A 22459-nucleotide genomic window follows, 5' to 3' on the forward strand; every position below is an offset into this window, starting at 1 on the left:
TGAGAAGTTAGCTATTAATTTTATTGAGTTCCTCTCCCTTGTACATATAGAGTTGTTTTTCTCTTGCTGCTTTCACAATTTTCTTTGTCTTTACCTGGCAACTAAATATGCGTGTAGGTGTGGATTTCTTTGAGTTTATCCTCCTTGGATTTGTCTAGCTTTGTGGATGTGTAATGTTTTTCATCAAGTTTGGGTGGTTTTCAGCAATTAATTCTTCTAGTATTTTTTTTCCCCTGCCTTTTTCTTCTCCTGGAGTACCCATTATACATATTCTGATATGATTAATGGGCTCTCACAGATCTCTGATGCTCTGTTATTATTAAATTTTTTTCCCTTTCTGTTCCTCAGACTGGATAATTTTTATTGACTGACCGACTTTCAAATACCGATTTTTGTACCAGCTCACATCTGCCTTTGGGCCCATCTCGTGAATATTTATTTCAGTTTTACTTTTAAACTGCAGAATTTCTGTTTGGTTTGTTGTTTTTTATAATTCTGTCCCTTTACTGATATCCTCTGATATCATAATTTCCTTTAATTCTGTAGACATGAGTTTGTTTAGTTCTTCAGTCATATTTGTAATTGACTTAAATATCTTGTCAAAAGTTTATAAATAAAACGAGTGAATCACCGAAGTAGTACTTAGTAAAAGTTTATTGTAAACCGCTAAAGACACTTGTAAACCTAGAGCACTCAGACTAAAACATGGAACGTGGCTTAGAGGTATGTTGTTACAAAGCAGCTTATGTAGTATGAAAGTGGTGGCTGTTTTTCACGGTGATTGGTTTTAGAATTAGAATTTTCTAATTCTAATGAGAATTTTACACTGCGCATCTGAAATTAGAATTTTCAGTGGTTACCTTATGTCAGTCAGCCATGGGAAACAGTTCAAGTTTTGCTTATGATTTCCGGAGCATAAGCAAGAAATGACCCAGGTCAGGTTAGTCTTGCGTAATAAGCTAAATTAAGCCTTATTTGTATGACTTAACAGATTTTGTCTGCTTAGAGAATTTTCAAGGCTTGTCTCTGATTTTAACAATCTGGGTCCTCTCAGGGACAGTTTCTATTGATTGCATTTTTTCCTGTATATGGACAAATTTTCCTGTTTCTTTGTATATCTCGTAATTTTTTGTTAAACTGAACATACTTAATAATATATGGTGGCAACATTGGGAATCGTAACTGCCCCGGCTTCTGATGTTAACATATCGTAGCACCTCTGGATTCTGGTGCTCTTCCCTCCGTGGTGGAGGTTATTGCCGATGTCGTTTAGTGAACTGATTAGACCAGCTTCTGTAAAGTCTGTCTTCCCTGCAGTGTTTGGTCACTGAAGTCTCTGCTGAAAATTAAAAAAAAAACAACGAAAAACAAAAAAAACAATCCAGCCTGTTTTTCAGCTGCCTTCCTTGGCTCAGCATAGCTCAGTGGTCAGAAATTTGTGCTTAAACATCTTGGGTAAGGCTTCCACCATTTTCTGAAGGGCATCTGTGTATGAGGTAGGGGCAAACTTCATTTTTTGCTTATATTTTACTAGGCAAAGAGTTTCAGGGTCAGCCAAGGCCGAGTAATAACTGGGTTCTCTCCAGTCTTTCTTGAATATGTATGGAACCTTCCACATCCCCCAGGAAAATGTTTCAGACTCCTACGGTTGTCTTATTCTCTCAATCTCTTCTCTTAAATCTCTGGCTCAATTCCTTTCTTGATGAAACCCATTATAATTGCCAGCAGTGTTTTCAGTGCTCCTGGGCACGCATCTTTTCTGTGGAGCTCCCTGTCAGGTCCTTGCTCTCCACCTGCTAATCCTGATCCTCAGGGCTGTCGTGCCATAGAATCGGGGTGTGTGTATGTGACGGGGAGCATCCCTAAGACAAAATGCCAAAGATGCCACTGTTTTTACTTAGAGTTAGAAGTTTCTCTTAAACACTTTTTAATTTGCCGGGTGCCTTTAATTACTTTCCGGAATCTGAAATGGTTGTTTTGGATTATGTTGCCAGTCTTATTTTTGCTTTTTGGGTGAGATGATTTGCTGAAGTCCTCATTTGCCTCCCTGCCCCATGTTTAGAATAACAAACGTCATTGAAACAGATGAACATACACATTAGGTGAATGACCTGTTCAGCTGCTTTGCAACCTGTAATTCAAGTACATACATTACACAGTACGATGGCGTCCTCTCCCGTCTCTTTTTCCTAACTTTTCATTTCGAAATATTTTCAAAATTACAGAAAAGTTGAAAAATAATTCAAAGAACTCCTGCATACTCTTTACTTGGATTCACCAGTTGCTCACATTATGCCACAGTTACTTTATTTTTGCTTTAACATTCTGTTAATTTTTTTTTCTTTGAAATCATTCAAAAATATTTTTGCCATCATACACCTTTCCCCCTAAATACTTGGTGTAGATTTTCTAGGAACAAGGTTCTAACTGCACCTGATGTGTATTTTTGTAGTTGACTCAATAATGTTCTTAGGGCAAATTTTTTTTCTCTAACCTAGATCGTGCATTTTTTTGGAATTTTATTTTCATAGTCTTTTTGATTGACATTTTTAAAGACTATGGGTCATTTATTTTACAAAATGACCCTCAGTTTGGGTTTGTTATTGTATTGAGTTTTAAAAATTTTTAAATATTTTTAAAAACTAGTTTTTCTCGAACCAAGAATCTAACGGTTCAGAAGAATCTAGGAAAAAAGGGAAAGTTTTCACTCTTGAGGTATTATGACCTTGTCTACTGTTAAAAACTAGGCTTATGACAGGTTTAAGCATGTAATTATCTTTTTGTATTTTTTGGTTACCCTCCAGTAGATAGTAATGGAGGTTAAACTTTTGATCTGACATAAACAATTACTGATTTAAAGAATTGTGGTTATCTTTTAGCCCAAACACCATAGATACTAAAAGCTCATTTATCTTTTGTTATAAAGGAAAAAAAGGATTATCTTCCACACGAACATTACCCAGATCTATATTGTAAATCAAAGTTCCATGATTTCCCCCCATAATTCATGGCTCAGGGGCCAAATGTGGTGAACTAGCACTTAGACGAAAACAGTTTGGTCTTAGGAAAAAAATAGCTTGTTCTGATCTCTTTTTTACCTCTCTGTTCTTTCTGTTCAGGTTTTGTTGATTTCTTCCTCTTAATTTCATACTACATTTAGAGACATATAAATAGACTAGAGAGAACGTTGGGCCTTGTTGAGACTCAGATTCATAATGTGGAAATGCTCATATTATGTAGATGTTGGCTCCCTTAGCATTTAGTCCAAAGAACCTAAGATATTCAATATGATTTTTGTAACTCTGTTACTTGGATCATTTGTTTATTACTCCAATTTATAATAATTGATGTCAAATTTAAAGTAAGAAAATAGTAATAGTAATCTATGCCAGAATAAGATGTTAATAATGAATATTTTAATGTTTTGATCTAAAATTATTCTCAGATTAAGTAATGATACACTTACTTTTATTTAGGCATTTTCTGTTTTATTAAATATGTTTCCTTTGTTCATATCTTTGACCAGAAATATCAAGCAGAAGCGTGTAAAGTCTCAGACAAGGGTAATTCCCGAGTCAGCAGGTTCTCCTGCCCAGTCTACCTCAAGTCGGGCAGCTTACTCTGCAGGCCGCAAGACAAGTGCTAGTGTCTCTTCGGGTGTTACTTCTGGTGACTCTTCAGATTCTACAGGATCATCAGAAAGAACAAGAAGAAATAGACCTGTCACCGTAACAAATGGTTCAACATTATCTGGTGAGAAGTAGAACATTATGTTTATCAACTGTTGAGCACTCATGAGTATGACGCTGCTAGTTGCTCTGGATTTAGAAGCAGGAATAAATAAGACATGATCTTCACACTGAAGGAACTTAACATTCCATGTAAGAGTCAAAAGTAATATACATGGAACAGTTAGAAATATGTTTGATAAGTACTGTTCTTTGCAAATGGTGCGGCCACGTTTTATGCAAATTTGAATCCTCCATATTTTAAATAATGTGATCTAAATATCACACTGTGTGTGTAAAGTGTGACATTTTTGTATTTCTTTTAAGTTAAAGTCACGGAACTAATGTAAGTTTAAAGCTGATGACCTAATAAATTATAACCTGTTTTTGTTATTGCCATTTAGTAGTATAACTAGCGGATGCTAATCCTTCGTTAGCATTGTGCAACTGAGGCTGTGGTGTTTCTGTGCATTGCTCTGAGTGATTTTGCTGACTTGCGATGGTAGTATGCTACAGCTGTAACTTAAAGTAACGGATCAAACAGATAGAATGCAGCCACGTTCTAGAGACTGGCAGGCCGTGCAGCAGAGGTGTTTGGAATGCTTGATTGGGTCCCTTGTTAAGTAAGGAAGTCACATGCTGGAATTCTGTTTCAGGAAGATTGATCAGGTTGGCAGTGATTTGCAGAGAAGGGGTCGAATCTGGAAACAGTTGGTGTGTCGGGTAGTGGAATAGAGTAGGAACAGTTCAAAGTGGAGAAATAGCAGTTTCAAAAGAAGAAACAGTTTGGCGACTCATACTTTCCTATCACAGCCACTCTCTTCTGTGACATGGAGTTGGGTTTTGTTATGGAGTAAAATTTTGTCTTTTAACAATGTTCCCACTCATTTTGAAGACGTTTTCATTCTATAAAGGCATGTAAGAAGTAAGTCTGGATGAAGGAACAGGAAATTTGGGTTTCCTGTCTTGTGCTTACATGGGACATGCACTCATTTACGGGGTATTGGGATGTGTCCTGTCCTCTACTATTTAAATTATTCTTTCTTTCTTTTTTTTTAAATAAGCATGTAGAGATGACCTTTCTTGAGCTGAAAGCATGTATGGTACAACTGTGCTGTTAGGAAGGGCTACTAGAGAGAGACTTAAAAGTACGTCTATTGAAATGCTAGACTTGAAGTGTTTTCTCTATAGGAAATGCCTGTTTTATATAATGGAAGTAGATAATGGGGCTAATTAAATTTTTAAATGAAAGTTTGTTTATTAAATATATGAACTGTATTTTCTGAATCCAAACTAGGATTAATATGTTGCTTTCAGAAATAAGAGAACAAATTTGATTTGGAATACTGATTATGTTTTTTTGAATACCAAAATTTTATCAGACAATAACTAAGTATTTTAGGAATCTGCTTTAAGTTATGGAATATATGCGTATGTGTTTAAATATAGGAAATATATGTAATGAACTGTTGATACTTTATTTTCCTTAGAAAGTGAAATAGAAGATTCCTTAGGTACATCTTCATCATCTTCAGCTTCACATAGTTCTGAGGAAAGCAAAGAGAGTCCAAGAGCTCGTGAATCCTCCGTACGTGGTAGGCTGGCCAGAAGCAGCAACCTGAGGGTGACTAGAACCAGAGCTGCTCAAAGGAGGACGGGTAAGAGGCCCTCAGTGGTGCTTTGGAGGAGTGTGCAAGAGCACCCAAAAGCTAAACATTGAGTGGCTTGTTGATGCAGTGCATCTACATATGATTAAGTGTCCTTTAGGCCTTTTTTACACAATTGAGCTGTAATTGACATAGAACATTATATTATTTTAGGTGTACAATATAATGATTTGATATTTGTATACATTGTAAAATGACCACAGTCTAGTTATCATCCATCACTATATATAGTTATAAAAATTTATTTTTTTCTTATGATGAGAACTTTTAAGACTTTCTTAGCAGCCCGCAAATATGCAACAGTGTTGACTGTAGTCACCATGCTATGTATTACACCCCCTTGATTTATTTTAAAACTGGAAGTTTATGCCTTTTGGCCCCTCCACCCATTTCTCCCGCCTTTCACCAGCCTCTGGCAATCGCCAGTGTGTTCTCTGTATCTGTGAGCTTGGTTTTATTTGTTGTTTAGATTCCACCTATGAGTGAGATCATATGGTGTTTGTTTTTCTCTTATTTCACTTAGCATAATGCCCTTCATGTCCCTTCATGTTGTTGGAAATGGCAAGATTTCATTCTTACGCTGAATAGTATTCCATTGTGTGTACACTCCACATCTTGTTTATCCATTCATCTACTGATGGACACTTTTCTCGTTTCCATATCTTGGTTATTGTAACTAATGCTGTAGCTAACATGGGAGTGCATAGATCTTTTGGAATTGTTTTCATTTTTTGCAGCTAAATACCCAAAAGTGGCATAGCTGGATCATATGGTAGTTCTAGTGTTAATTTTTTGAGTAACCTCTGTACTGTTTGCCATAGTGGCTGCACTGATTTACATTCCCACCAGCAGTGCACAAGGATTTCCTTTGCTTCACGTCCTCGCCAACACTTGTTATTTCTTTTTGATGGTGGCCATTCTAACAGGTATGAGGTGATATCTCATTGTGGTTTTGACTTGCATTCTCCTGATGATTAGTGATGTTGAACATCTTTTCATGTGCCTTTTTGGCCATCTGTATGTCTTCTTTGGAAAAATGTCTATTCAGATCCTCTGCCCGTATTTTAATTGGATTTTTTTTTGTTGTCGTTTTTTGTTTTTTGTTTTGCTATTGAGTTGTATAAGTTCTTTCTATATTTTGGATATTAACCCCTTATCAGATACATGATCTGCAGATATTTTCTCCCATTCATAGGTTGCCTTTTCATTTTGTTGATGATTTTCTTTGCTGTGCAGAGCCTTTTAGTTTGATGATTTAGTCCCACCTGTTTATTTGTGCTTGTATTGCCTTTGCTTTTGGAGTCAGGTCCAAATAGTCATTGCCAAGCCCAGTGTCAAAGAGCTTTACTGCCTGTGTTTTCTTCTAGGCTTTATGGTTTCAGGTCTTAACATTCAAGTGCTTAATCCATTTTTAGTTAATTTTGTGTGTGGTGTAAGATAGTAGTCTAGTTTCATTCTTTTGCATGAATCTGTCCAGTTTTCCCAACACCATTTGTCGAAGAGTTTGTTCTTTCCTTACTGTGTATCCTTGCCTTCTTTGTCATAAACTGATCATATGTGCATGGGTTTATTTCTTGGCTCTCTATTCTGTTTCACCCGTTAGGCCATTTACAATTAGAAAGGAACTTAGTTTGGCAGTAAAAAATGCGGAACATCAGTACTGACATAATAAAGGCGTTAAAAAATTGTTGCAATATGAAAGATCTTTCTAATTTTATCGTTACTTTATTTCCAGGTTCAGTTTCTTTAGAAAATGGATGCGGCAGAAAAGCCACCCGAAAGAGAGTCTACTTAAGTGACTCCGATAATAATTCGCTGGAGACTGGCGAAAGCCCAAAGGTGCGGGCTGGAAACAACCGGAAGGTGCTGCGAAGGTGTGCTGCCGTGGCTGCCAGCAAGATAAAGCTCATGAGCGATGCGGAGGAGAACTCCAGCTCCGACAGCGTCTGCTCTGGTCGTAAGCTGCCTCACCGCAATGCTTCTGCTGTAGCTAGAAAAAAGTTGCTGCATAATTCTGAAGATGATCAAAGCTTAAAGTCAGAAATTGAAGAAGAGGAGCCAAAAGACCAAAATCAACCATCACCAGAGTCCAGTTCTCATGCTGCCCAGAATGCTGCTGTCAATGGCTCTGAAAACGGAGAATCAGAGTCGGAAAGTGATCTGCAGGTAGTCCGGAAAAGTTGGCATGCTAACGGTTACAAGTCTCATACTCCAGCAACTTCTAAAACAAAATTTCTTAAAATAGAGTCTTCTGAGGAAGACTCTAAAAGTCATGGTTCAGATAATGGACTTAACAGAACTGCTGGTCCGTCAACGTCTGGGCAGAAACTTAAGGCAGAAAGCATCTCAGAGGAAGAGGAGGAGGAAGCAGATTCTGAACCAACGAGATATGTTGGTAGGAAATACAACATGGGTCGCAAGAATGCTGCTTTCCTTAAAAAAGCAAAGATCTTCAGTGATTCAGAGGACTCTGAATCTGAAGAAGATAGAGAAGATGGCAGATGCCACAAGGAAACAAACCTGATTTTAGGAAATTTGAAGTGTGAACCTATTACTGGGTCCCAGTGTTTCTCAGATCATGTGTCTGAAACAGATTCGGATTCAGATGAAGACAAAACAAAAGAAAAACCCAACAATTTTATGAAAGGTAATTCAAAACATGTCACTGATTGATTCTCATTATCCTTCTTTGCTTGTAGCATACCTTGTTTTTCTTTCCCATGAAACTTCTCTTTGCCAGCGATTTTCTTCCCATCCCTCCCCATTGTCTTTTCCGTGCATCCCTTACATTTCTCTGCGCATGCGTAACTGTTTTTTGAGTATATTTAGTTTGATTCACGTAGCAGGTGATCTTGGCCTTAACTATTTCTATAAAGATTTCATTTCATTAACTATTTCTAGTAAAGATTTACTATTTCTAGTAAAGAAAAGGGTAGCAGTGGTTGAAAGGGATTGTGGTAAGTAATAATGATAGCAACTAATAGGACAGTTACTGCACTGTTTCTGTGCATCATGAAGTTTTTCTGCATGCTTTATGTTTATTAATCAGTATAGTCTTCGTATCTTTTATGAGCTAGGTCCTGTCGTTGTTGTCCATTTTACCGATAACTGGAGCATGGAGAGGTGGAATAACTTGCTGAAGTAAGATCGTACCCCTGGTAAACGGGGATTGATGAAAAATATCAGAGCAGGAGGAGCTAAAGCTAAGACTGAAAGCAGCTGGTATGATTTGAACTTGTGAAGGTAACAGCAGTTTCAAGGAGGCTGAGAGTAAGCGATTAGTTTTCATACCTTAGTGCAGTGGTAAAGAGGTTTTAGTCTATATTCATGTAAATAAAATATTTTAGTGTCAGGTGTTTTTGTGTATGTAAATAGAAAGGCATGGGGTGTAATTGATGGAAATGTGTCAGACTTGTGAATGGTGCTGAGGCTACAGAAGTCTCTGCTCTAAGTATTAAGAGCCCCTGCCACTCACTGTCATCTTCCTTCCAAGTTAATAAGAATGAAGAATTCTGGACTGAAGGTGTTTAAAATGTTGAAAATTTAATTCCTTTATCCTTTTCTATTAAAGATTAAAGGAATACTCTTAATTTTTAGATTCTCCATCACAAGACCATGGACAAAGCAGAAAAGTTCCTAGGAAGAGGGTCTGTTCCAGTGACTCAGACAGCAATTCAGAGGTGGCTAAGAAATCATCAAAAGCCAAAGCGAGCCTCGCGAGGATGCCTCGAAGATGTGCAACCACTGCTGCCAGTAAAATTAAGCTCATGAGCGATGTGGAAGATGTTAGCTTAGAAAATGTGTGTACGAGAAGCAAAGATGGAAGGAAAAAGCCCCTCCGTTTTGCGTGTACCACAGCTAAGAAGATAGCGAGTGATTCTGAGGGGGATGTAAACTGTGAAGTGCCAAATGAGCAGAATGCCTGTGATGAGAAGCCACCTGAAGCTGACTCAGAAGGTAGTACGAAAAGCATTACTCGGTCTTTAAATGAGGACTCAGACTCTGAAGGTGTGTCGGATTCAGAACAGAAGGGCAGGCCTACCAGGCATACTGATAATCACAAAACACGTGTCGCACCTTCTAGAACAAGGAATTCCTTGATTGGGTCTTCAGAGGATGATTCAAAAAGCCATATTCCAGGGGATGAGATTGGTAGAAAATTGTCTTCTGAGTCAACTTTGGCGCAAAAAGCAGAGAATAATTTCGAAGAGGAACTGAGTTACGGGCTGCGCAGGTGGAATGGCAGAAGACTCAGGACCTATGGGAAGGCGCCCTTCAGTGAGACAGAAGTGGTTCATGACTCGCGGGAAGCCGCCAAGGTGGAAATGAAAAGGAAGAGACTGCATCCTGAACTGGAAAATGCGAAAAATTCGGAAACAACAGGGAATTCAAAGTGCGGACCTGACACTAGTCCCAGATCTGACTCAGATTTGGCATCTGTAGCCGAATCCGATGTTGACTGTGCTGATGAGACAAAAACTAAAAAGAGGAAAACGAAAGGAAAAGCAAAAGTAGTTAGAAAAGGTAAAACTTTTACAGCTAACCTATCTAAGACCGTGAGGCGACAAAGGCAGAGCAAACGTCCTAGGCTCAATGTGGATGATAATGACTGGGAGGATGTGGACTATGCAAAGTCTAAGAGAGTTCTCCGACGTTCAAAAATAAAAACGAGAAATCAGGGTAGAAGGACCGTGAGGTACCATGATGGGGATGATGACAGAAGCCTAGAAAACGTGTTAGATTTTGATGATTGCACCTTATGACCTTGAGGGAAAACCAGTTCATTTAAAGAGGAAGTGGACTGGAATTTATGGTGAAAGTTGGCTGTTGAAATTATTATTATTTTTTTTTTGTCCTACAATTCAGGGAATATATTTATATTTTTCTATGAAAAGTTATGAATGTGACTAAATCATGACTGTTATTTTTATTTGCACTTGCTTGCCTTTATAGCAGCATTCAGCACAGGTGCCAAAATATGCTTCGTTTTGGGGGCAGATCTACTTCGACAGTATTTAACTACATATAGCAAGAGTTTGAAATATGTTAAACACTAGACATCCTGGTTATCAAAACCAATGAGCATTACTTTCATGGTAGCAAGTGCCATGCAGTTATTTTCTGAATTCATCAAGAGGTGGTAGTTTCTAACCCCTGTCCTGTTATAGTGTAACAATTTCACATGACCTATGTTTACAAATTCTTCATAAACATTGCAATCATGGGAGGTGTGACCATGATTAATGGGCAAGGTACCTACCACTTTTTTTTCTTCCCCTGGCTACTTGAGTAGAATGCATTATACTAGATGTGGTCATTTTTATTGAAATTGTTCCCACTTTTCTTTCCAAATGCTGTTGGGTGTCTGTCTTTTTCTGTCTCTCTTTATTTTTAAGGAAAATATCATCACTTTTATTTTATAAACTTGAATTTATAAAGTGCTGGTAAATTATTATTTTTTTTTAACATTTTGATTGTACATTTTAAACCTCTAAGGCCAGACCATAGACCTAACATTTTCTTTTAAATTGTGCACTAACGAAATGCTATATAATTTCTTTCCAACATCTCCTGGTTTCCATGTAAGGGGGTTTAACCAAACTCTTGGTCTTCCATAGTCTTACTCTGTGAAATAGAGGAGTTTGTGTGCCTTAGATTTAGGAAAAGTTTGTTCTTCGATAGAGTGTACAGAACTAGAAGAGTATTTAAATTATATGTAGTTCCCTCCATTTCTATTGAAATTGTAGGGTTGAGTTTTGTTAGGTGTGCAATCACATCTCATCTGTGTAGGAAAATAGTTAAATGTTATTCTCCATCTCTTTGTTTTAGCTTACTCCTGCCATGTGCAATCCCAAACATCCTTTGCTGGGGCAACTAAGTGTATCTTTATTAGTGACCTCTAGTTTAAATTTAAGAACCCTGTCATGTTTTGTGGGAAAATAATTTCGGAATCCATTTAAATCAAAACTTCACATCATCAAGTACCATAGTACACTTATTTTTTCGAGCCAAATATTTTTACTTGATAGGCTGTGCTACTCAAACAGTGTAGGTACCCATTCCTAGCTTGTTTGTGCCTGAAGATGGACTTGATTCCAATGGTTTACATATTTTGTAGCTAAGGGGTATGTTACAGTACTCCCACCTTTATTATTTATTGGCCCTAACTATCTGGTTTCACATAAAATTAATGTTTTACTCCTGTGTATCCTTAAGGTAGCAGATACAGAAAAGCATCAGACTCTGGTATCAGAGTTAGAGAATGTTTCTAAGTGTTGTTACTTTTTAATTATCTACTCTGTTTGACATGGTAGAAGGTATTTACTTCCCTGATGTAAAGGGAAGGATATTTTTAGACCTGACCAACTGAGATAGGTGGGATACCTGCCTCTCCTTGGAGAGGTGGCTGAGAGCCATCACCACTTCAGACTGTGATGCTCTTCTCAAAGCTTGTATTAAGTGTATAGGAGACAGTTCGATGCAGGGTAATTATCCTTGACTATGGACCCGAAAAAAGTTAATGGAATGCTCTTTACTTCCCTAAATTTAAGAAATGGTGATAGATGTCATATCCATTAATTTATTTAAATTCTTCTTAAGCTTCTCCGTTTTATATTTCTTCTCAGGGTTATAACTCCATGTTTACCATCATTTGCAAAAAGGTACCAAAAAAATCCATAAATAAGTTTGGAATACATTTATAAGTATGGAAATTCTTTTGGTAAATGATAACTTTAACCATTTAGGCTTCATCAGTAGAAGTATTCTTATCTTTTGGACTGGATTAACTAGTTATTGATTGGCTGGTCAACTAATTGCTAATTTTTAATTTTGTCCAAAATGGTGAGACCCTTGTTTATAGAAGGAGTATTCTGGTTTCATCTGGGAAAAAACAAGAATTGGCCTGGTGACATTGAAAGCACGCGACAATGGTAGCTTTTCAAGTTCTGAAATAAAACTAAGGAATTAGAGAAACATTTTTATGGGTTTTTTTGGTTGTGGTGCTATTCCTAAGGTTAACTTTGAATATGTGACACACGCACTCCTAAATACTTTAAGAAAAATTAATAAATAATTAATAGTTCAAAATGTTTACATTGAGCACTAGAACGTTTGACTTTTTTTCTACTTCACACAAAATGCGCAGGGATTTAATGCACAGATGTACTTTAATATGTTTGAGATCAGTTTGTATTTTTCTTGGTGAGAAAATATGAAAGATTATAAATTGAATGTGAACTGATCCAGAAGTAAGTGCTGAGGCTTTCCACTGCACTTGAAGTAACTTAATGGTGTATAAGAAAAAAAGACTGCTGTGATTGTGTATGTCTAAAGTCCTATGATTTTATTCACTTATGGTTTAAAAAAAGGTTTGAGGTATTCAGATTTGATTTTTGATTTCTTTGAAAGACTAATTTACCAAGCATATTAAGAAAAAATATTTCAAATAGTAGAAACTAGGTGAGGTTTTAAGAGCATTTTTTTTTCATATCCTACTTATTTAAAAAGGGTATACTGACAATGTGTATTAACTTCTAAATAAAAGGAAAAGTTTATCCCATTTTCAGATAATTCCTAGGGTGGTGGTTCTCCCTTTCTTAGAGGAAAAATCTCTGATTAAATCCTTTCTCAATTTAGTAATCCTTGGAAAGGATGATAAAGCAGTTACAGCTTCTACGTTAAAACACAAGTTTCTTTTAAATAGCAGAGAGTCATACCTGAAAAGGAAATTTGTTTTATGACAAGGAAATGGGGGGGAAAGGACTTGTTTTAGGAAAAGGCACTTCAAAACATAGAAGTGCAAATGGAAAAAGACACAAACAAATAAAAATACCACCTGAGCGTACTACTGATCCAAAAAGATCTTTCACACTCCATTGGTTGATTACATCTTAATACAGATTCTTATTTAGAATAACACCGTGTCCATACTACACTCCCTGTCTCTTGTAGCCTTTTTTTTTTTATTTAGAAATAATCAGAACACAAAATTAATTTTACTCTATCATACTAAAAACTAAACTGAAAAAGATTTTATTCTCTTCCGTTGGTACAAATTAAATTTGATCGTACTGCCTGAAAAAAAAATGAGGTTTGTATATCAGAATGCAAGAACATTGTTAAAGTTGCATACAGTATTTTTGTTTTCCCCTTCTACGCAATTGTGTTGATTTTTCGAGTAACTTTTAAATAGCTAGGAAAGGTCTTTTTGCCTTGCCCTGTATTATAGTGGAAATACCTAATCTCCACTCTTTTCATCAATAAGTCAGTATACTTACTTTTTCAGGTACCTTGTGGCTGCCACCAGTACTTTAGTTTTCTTACATTGTATGGAAATTACAGTTCAGTGATTCTAGTATGATGGAGTACAACAAAGCACCTTCATTGTAGAAGAGATTTTCGTTTGTTAATTTATACCTCTCACTTCTGTGGATATCAGGGAATGATAAAGCAGAAACCCTAGGAAATTTGCAATTTAAGAGTTTAAAGATTGTCTCTTATTTTAGTATTTCAGAACAGAAAGACCAAACAAATTTGTCAAAGTTAGGAGAAAATGGAGCATTCTGGAAAAATCTAGTCCAGCTAGATTAGTAAATGCTAATCCTACTTGTAGCTCAAATAGTGAATTAATGGAAAGGATCAAAGTGTAAAGAATGTTCTAATGAAGGCTGCGTGGTTTCTTCTCACATTTTTAAAGAGTATTTTTATAGTATATAATTTAAGAGTATTTCTTAAATTATAGATGTTGCCTAAGGATACACGGGAATCCTCAAAGCTTTTTAAGGGGGATTTTTTCCAGTCACTCATTCTGCCAAACTTGTTCCCAATGTATTGTTAATGCGGTAGAAAAATACTAAGACTCTTACTTGGTTGCTCTTACGGGTTTGATGGAAGGAGGTTGGGGAGGGGCAGGGCGGTCCGTTTCAGCCCTACGAATTTGCAGGCTCCATCTTTGGCAGCATGTAATTAACTATAGATTGTATGTCTATTTGTCAAGACTAATAGTTTCATTTAATATAATTCTCAGTATTACAGATTATTTTCTGGTCATACTTTAGTTTTTAAGTTAATTTTAAGGTAAGTTTTATCATTTATTAAAACCTTTAATGAGAATTTGGACTGCTAAAGAGACAGGGACATTCTAACTGACCTAATTGAAATGAGATGGCCACTTACAGACTTTTGACCGCAGCAGCTAGCTCTCCCTGTTGATTCCACAAGGAAAATATTTAGAAATTATTACCCTTTTCAGTCAGTGGTTAAATGTGAAAGGAATCTTTATTTATTTAATATATTGAAGTTAATTTTCTAACTTTTGATCCATACTTAGCCCTTGGACTGTACGTATCCAGTTCACCTGTAAAATTCTAACCATTTTCCTGGAAACTGTTGGAGGCAACTCTTTAATTTTCTACTCCCACACAAGATCTCTGCTTTAACTTTCAAATTAACTCATTACCACATCTAAGTCTTAGCATTTTCACCTAGAAACCAGTTTTTCAGTCAGTTACTAACTAAAATAGTAGTACAATAAATTTAGTAAGGCTTTTTTTTTTTTTTAATTAACTATAAGCGTCCTAGCTGGTTAATTCTTCAAGGTCTGTACATGTGGTTGGTATTCCTTGTAGCTCATCTTTATCTCTTAAGCAGCCAGCTTCCTAACCTCTGTCCACTGTGATGTTCCTCATGCGGGCAGAATGCAGGCCACGAGCTGGGTGAGGCGGGGCAGCTGCAGGGATCCATGAGACTTGCACAGGTGACTGTCACTGGGTTGTCTGTGACCCGCTGCTGTTGATTAGTGAAGTGATTAAGGAGTTTGGAAACCTAGCAGTCCCCTCGGTAACGTACACTGCCTGCGTCAGTCTGCGGTGCTCTGAGATGTTGCTTCAAAAGTTCATTAAGCAGATGAGCTGTAAGATCCCTTTCACACTTTATAGAATTTTCATCAGATTTTTAGAAAAAAGTTGTAATAGTCATCACAAATCTCGTGAGAATCGTGAGAATGTTACCGGTTAACTTTCAGGGACGAGAGGAAGCTGTAGATGGACTGTAGGTGGGAAACAAAACAAGTCAAGGTTCCGTGGTGCCCTCGCTGTGTACTGAAGACTTAACAGATGGCTGCGTTCATCTGTCAACCATGAAAGTGACCAAAGTAGTAAAGAACGACCCTAGACTACAGAGTTCTTTCTGACAATTTCTTGGCCTGACGCTGCCATACTGTGGAAGTTGATTCTCAGTGTTGCCAGCAACTTCTAGAAAAGAGTAAAACATTGAGTCTAGAGAGTAACAGAAAATACTTTGTCCTACAGCCATTTTCTAAAGAGACTGTTTAGTTGAGGGGATCCTTTTGGAAACTTACGCTTCAGGGGGGATGAATATCAGTGATAAATGCTATTTGCTTCCTGAGTTTTGGTCATTTCATTGCTTATCAGTGAAGGGCAGACAATAAAGGACATCTTAAACCAGCTCTGATAGAGGCTCGCTTGAGAGAGGGTGATCTGCAGCTAAGGTTTCCCCCTGTTATGAAAGTGGTTTAACACCGATCAGTAACATCAGTGCTTAAAAAGTATATGAAATAGGCTAGTGTATTTTCATTTTGATTCAGACGTTTTTCTCTCATTCTCGTTTGTTTTTAATATGCCAATTAAAAGGCTGATGGGATTAAAATTCTTTACGCTTCTGCGGCAGTGGTGTGTGGTGTACTTTGGATTTAGAAAAATAATATATCAGTATCATAATTGGGATATGAATAATCCTTAAAATATAGAAACTAGAGACTACTGCTTCCAGTCGAAGTAATGTCTGCATCCAAGTTTCTGTTCACAGACCATCTTAGAATACAGTGATCTGTGAGTTACAATTTAAAGTGATCATCTAGGTAAACTGATCTAGTACTACTACACATGGAAATTTTCTACTGCTGTGGTTTTTGCCATCCCCAAATATGTAATCATTTATAGGAAAGCCACAATGCCTCAATCACTCAGTCACCTCCAACACATAACTGACCCAAGTCCATCCGGGACAGTAGGACTTGCGGTATTGTACTGACTTGTTAGTATTAAATGATATCGCAGATGTATCGTTAGAGTAGCAGCCTCCAAAATTTTGAAGCTTGTATACTAACGTAAATTGGACTTCTCTCTGACCGTGAATTCTGTATATGTTTCTAAAAACTGTTTGTAGTTTTCCAAGGAGAATAAAGCACTTTATAGTTTATCAAGTTCTCAGTAATAAAATTAACACTGACTTACATGTATGCATTATTTTTTTCGAATTCCCAACAGTCGCTGAGATTCTGTTTCTATATGAAATTCCCATTTTATGTTCTAAGACTTTAGAGATAGTTTCATCAAGTTGGAGTTTCTGTATGTAGTATAATTTCTTCCCATCTTCTCCCCCTTCTGGACATATTTATTTGAAGTTCAAGTTTCCTTTTTTTAAAAGCCTGGAGTTTCTTCTGTCAATCTTAACTGTCTTCTCTTATTTTGAATTACAAATAACCATTTAGTAAAATGTTTTAGAGTTAGCATTTATTAGGTTTCTAAATGCAATATAGGGTACTTGGATCAGTATATCACAAAAGAATTAATTGTCGCAGCTTAAATCATTTGCACCACAAAAATGTTTAGTCGTCATTGGATTTTATCTATTCTGTTCAACTGGATATGTTGGAAATGGATCAACTGTCTATTTTTAATGCTTTTTAAAAACGCAAATGGATGCAGTTAGTTGAGTGATACTAGTATATCCTTACACGTACAAATTTCACCTTAATTTTTCTACATATTTTAAAAAATGATCTTTCCCTATTGTAGCATATATACCAGATTTGGCTAACACTGGTGTAATGTGCTATAGATTGACTTTGGATCTTGGGTTGGTTTGCAGAGACTAATGTTCGTAATTTAAAAATTCCCAAGGAAAAATTCTCTGAAGTGGTGAAAACATTGCACTTTAAGTCACTCCCAAACTTCATATGCAGGTGACTCCCTAGAGCCCAAATAAGGGGAGTGACTGTGCTGCGTGAGGTGTCGCCATGATCAGCTTAAGCCGGCTAAAATGCCATTTTTGCAATACCAGGTGACTTTGCAATGTTTACATTGAACAAAACATGATATCTTTAGAAGTAGAATTTCAGTAGAAAAGCACGTGAATCACATAACTGGCAGAAGGGCCTGATGCATTAGTGGGGGGTTTCTTTTAGTAAACTGGTTCCCAGCCTTTTGGGGGAGAACCCTTTGGGGTCTTGGAGAGAGCACAGGCACATCTTTGACATGAGTTTCACAGACTTGAGATAAAATCTGAAGGGCTTTCCTTTTGAGGGCAGAAGACTCATAATTCTTGCCCTGCTAATGAGTATGTCAGTCTAAAGAAGCCATTTTCACTTGCACTCATTTGCCCTTGGTGATGGAGGGCGAACATCTCCATTCACAAAAGGAAAAACTTGTAATGTCGGTAGTGGGTACTTTCACTGCTAGAGAATAGTAGTCGTACTCGATAGCTGACAAAACAAAAAAACAAAACCCCAACAAAAGCCCAAACCCCTTATTTCTAGTCCTTAGTAGTGAAACGGATCTAGTGGAAGAGAGTCCTCCAGATATCAAGTGTGGTTATCCCTTGATGTACGGCCTGTCCTCGTAGACTGCCGAGAGCGGGGCTTGTGTACTTTGAAGACAGGTGGTTCAATTCTTAATGATTTCAAGACTGAACTGCCAGCAGAGGCCTAGCATGCAGGGGCTAATGTGCCTCAGATGCATTTTTCTCAAGAAACATCTGCCCTAGGGGCGTAGCAATTCTTTTTGCGAAAATCCGGCTTTGGGTCCACCAACCTGGTCAGTGTTGGGGAGCAGGACCCTCGCAAGTCGCCTCAGGCCACTTGAGGACTTGCCTTTGTCGAGGGCTTTTGGTCAGACCTCGTGTCTGGTGGATCCCGTCAAGTTTGTAGCTCCCTCAAAGGGAGCCTGCCTTGCCCCCAGCCGAGGTTTCTGTAATATGTTCTCACAGCAGCTATACTGACGTGTAGAAGTGGTTTGTTTTTGAATCTTAGCCTCTCTGTGCCCGGCACATACCTAGCTCAAAATATCTGAATAATGGTGAAACTAGGATTGAACAATTTCATTTACACAAAATGGTCAAATACTTGAAAAAAAAATGGATCTAGGATTAAAACCACATTTCAATTTTGTAAGACCAATATACAATTTAATTTTTCAGACTAAGAGAGATGTTGGTGTTGGAATTAAAACCTTAAGGATCTTGAAGCAGAGCTGACACTGTCAGTGTGGTCACGATGGCATTTCCTTGTTTAGGTTCTAGGAAAATTATTTTAGAACTACTGACTCAAAGTATTAGAAATGGTATCATGAAATTTAAATCTATGTAAGGTTCTATTTTAAAAATTCAGATTTTAAAAAGTGCTTTTAGATTAGCTTTATGATGCTGAAAAGTACTTAGCCCCGTTCTTACGAGTCTGCTGCTCTTTTAAGTGACAGTCATCCTCACAGATTATAAACTATCCTTCTATCCAAGACTTCCTTTTGTAGATAAGGAAATGGAAATTTCTATCAAGTCAAAAACGCGTAGCGGCATTGATGATGATGACTTATGTTTTTTATTTAGCAATGCGAGTCGTTTTACAATTTATTGTTTAGGAATGTATTGTTGAGGAATGTAAGATCTTGTGTTATGAGGTTTTTGCATTTACATTAACTTTCACTCTTTTCAGAATTTGTTCCTAGAGACAGAGAACCCCATACAAAAGTGAGAACATGTATGCATAATCAGAAGGATGCAGTGCAAATGCCTAGTGAAACTCTGAAAACAAAAATGGTGCCTGAGAAAGTTCCCCGCAGATGTGCTACTGTTGCTGCAAATAAAATAAAGATAATGAGTAATCTAAAGGAAACGATTTCAGGACCAGAAAATGTCTGGATTAGGAAGAGTAGCAGAAAACTGCCCCATCGAAATGCTTCTGCTGCGGCTAAGAAAAAATTACTGAATGTTTATAAAGAGGAGGATACAAGCATAAATTCTGAAAGTGAAAAAGAGCTAGAAGATATTAATAGCAAAATGATGCTTTTTTAGTCAGTTCAGAGCTTGGAAAGCAAAAGCACAGTAGTGACTATGGAAATGTAGAAGTGAAGTCGAAAACACACGTAAACTGGCAGTTGCATTCTGCTCCTAGCTCTAAAGGGAGTTTCTTGTTGGCACCTTTTGAGGAATCTTCTGAAAGCCATAATCCAGTGGGACAGTGGGAGGGAGGCTTCCTCTCGTGGGCCACTGTGCAGACTCACTATAAAGATTCTGAGCAGGAAACACTGTGAAGCCTGCATGTAGCTGGAGAGGCAGAAAGAAAACACAAATGGCCGGCCTCTTGTAAAATTATTCCTTTTCAGAAAGGAAGGGCCTTGGAAGAAATTTCTTGATTCCTTAGAAGAAAATACAGTCGTCCCTTGGTATCCCCAGGGGGTGGGGTCGGGTTGGTTCCAGGATGCCCGCCCCCCACCCCCCACTCCAAATCCACAGATGCTCAAGTCCCTTCTATAAAATAGTGTGGTCGCATGTGACCCATGCACCTCCCACTGTATACTTCAAATAATCTCTGGGTTACTTATAAGACCTAATGCAATGTAAATGCTGTGTAAATAGTTGTTACACTGTATTGTTTAGGGAATAATGACAAGAGAAAAAAGTCTGTACATGGTTAGACCCTGGTTGGCCTAATGACATAGTACACGTCAGCAACAATGTGACATTTTTTCCCAAAAGAATATTTTTGATTTGTGGTTGGTTGAGTCCCCATATATAGAACCCTTGCATATGGAGGGCCAGCTGTAATGGGAAGTGGACAGGGAGGGTCTATACCAAAAACTTAAAATGACTGGAAAAAATTCAAAATCTCAACCTGCTAATTTTAAAGGTTCTTCATCAGAGTATAAAAATTCAGACCACTATGACTGTGGTGTCATTACTGAAATAAAATGAGGCACGTTTCAGGAGGAAGCGTCACTGAGCCTGTTTGATTTTTGAATGAAGCAAATATTTTAGCAAGATCCAGTCCCTACAGTTCACAAACCCCAAAGTCAAAACAGCTTGAACTAGAAGGACCCAGGGATTCAATGATGAGGCTGTTGATGATCTAGTTCTGAAGCAGAGTTGGAAATAAAATCCAAAAATGTCATAAAACATTTTGTTTATATTCGAATTCATACTGAATGATGACCACTTGATATGACTAATTCAGGGAATATATATTTTTCTATGAAAGCTATGAATGTGACTATCACAACTTATTTTCCTCATTTTTACTTTCAGGTAGCATTTACAGAGATGCCAGAATATGCCTCGTTATGAGGCTGGTCTTAATCAGAAAATAAAAAGTATAGATGAAGATAAAAATAGTCATATTTTTAGATGACACAGGGACATCCTCTTACGTTTTTCTACAGCACCTTAAAAGTTAGAACTTTATGAACACTGAGCAGATTTATTACAGTCGCATTACAACAAGCGAATGGCGGCATGTCTGGGGTGTTTCATTGTGGCCTTCACGAGGATTAGAAAACCTGGTCTTGACACTAAAGAATTTCTTTGCAGTGAGCTTTCATTTGTTGTTAATAGCTATTTGTTGAAATTAAAATCGCCAGATTAAATGAACGCACTGTCAAATCCTTTGAACAATAGAACATGCTGTTGGAAAAATGCACTGTTAGAAGTTGTTTTCCCATTTAAAAATATCTGTGAATATTATGATTTGCATGTGTAAATCTGAAAAAGTAAAACGAACCTAAGGGTTTCTATTCCTTTTTCATTAAAAGCCTAATGTAACGCATATTTTTTGGTTAAACAGGTCGACCAAGTGTCTAGATTACTTGAGAAATTTGTTTGTGATTGCATGTCTGCTTAAAAAAAGGCTTTTGTCGTTTCCGTTTTCTTAGCATAAGCCAGAATGTTTCTAACCTATAGAGTCTGTGTCCTTTGCTTTGTTCAGAGTATACTTTTATCTGAAATACTGATACCAGTTTCTTGTTACTAGTGCAGGTGAGAAAGGGAAGAATTCCTAATAAACATATTTTTAGGTGTGTAGGGTTTGTTTTTTGATCTCTAATGCAATGTTTAAACCTATTTCCAGTCCCATATTTACACTTAATTTCATATTGGGTATGTTATAGCCTCAACAAATACAAATAACCATAAAATGAAAATATTTAAGTCTGAAGACTTATGGAAAATTTTTGACAATTTCAGTGTAATGAAAGGATTTCAATTTTGAATTTATAATTTGTGGCGGGGTTAATTTCTGTCAGTACTTGAGATTGTATCTCCAGCCGTTCATAATGGAATCCCTTTTCAGTTTTAGTATTTAATTTGAACATATATTTGCCTTTTTTTAAGTGCTTGGCCTAAATTTATTGTAAGTGCATGAAATAAGCTTTTGTTTGAAAGTTAACGTTCTTGTAAAATGCTCTCTAAAATGTATGCAGAATTTTAATCATGATCAAATGTATTATCATTACCCCATTTAAAATTTTAATCAGGTTTCCAGAAATGATTTCTTCATAATGTAACAAATCAAACTGAGGATCTGACTGGTAAAAATGACGTTATTTTATTCAACTAAAGGACTAAGAGTGATACCCAATCTTTTTATTCTGCGGTTCAGTCATTCTATAAAGCCAATTAACCCAGGAGTCTTATTGCAGTTTTAAAACATCATATTGGTAATCTTTATATTCACTAACTATAAGTTTCCTAAGCTCTGATGGGATAGCAATTTAGTCTTATTGTTTATACCTAAATGTTCAAATTTTGCTTCATAGCCCAGTCATATTTTGCAGTTATGTGTAAAATCGCTAAATATTGGTTTTTATGTAAATGCTTTAGTTGCTCATTGTTTCTTCCACACCTTAAATGTTTCTAGCAACTTCCTGACTTCTTTTTTTTAAGAGGCTTCCCCGACCCCAAATTAGTACTTAACTTTGTGACTATTTGATAGGGTTCCAAAATATAAGCAGTGTCGTCTAGTGTCAGCACAACTAAATCTAGGTAAACAGACTTTTA

At 36.9% G+C, this 22459-nt stretch overlaps 1 protein-coding gene across 1 annotated transcript in view; it reads left to right on the forward strand.

Annotated features, from left to right (window-relative positions):
- BRWD1 (bromodomain and WD repeat domain containing 1) overlaps positions 1-16651 on the forward strand; it is a 79991-nt gene extending 63340 nt beyond the window's left edge. The window contains exons 34-37 of the mRNA XM_023520521.1: positions 3527-3753; positions 5219-5386; positions 7131-8042; positions 8993-16651. Coding sequence (XP_023376289.1) covers positions 3527-3753; positions 5219-5386; positions 7131-8042; positions 8993-10158 — 2473 coding nt within the window. The 3' untranslated portion in view covers positions 10159-16651. The remainder of the gene's footprint in view (positions 1-3526; positions 3754-5218; positions 5387-7130; positions 8043-8992) is intronic.
- Positions 16652-22459: the final 5808 nt, after the last annotated feature.

The sequence above is a fragment of the Pteropus vampyrus genome, unplaced genomic scaffold, assembly GCF_000151845.1.
Source record: "Pteropus vampyrus isolate Shadow unplaced genomic scaffold, Pvam_2.0 Scaffold270, whole genome shotgun sequence".
Taxonomy (NCBI): Eukaryota; Metazoa; Chordata; class Mammalia; order Chiroptera; family Pteropodidae; genus Pteropus; species Pteropus vampyrus.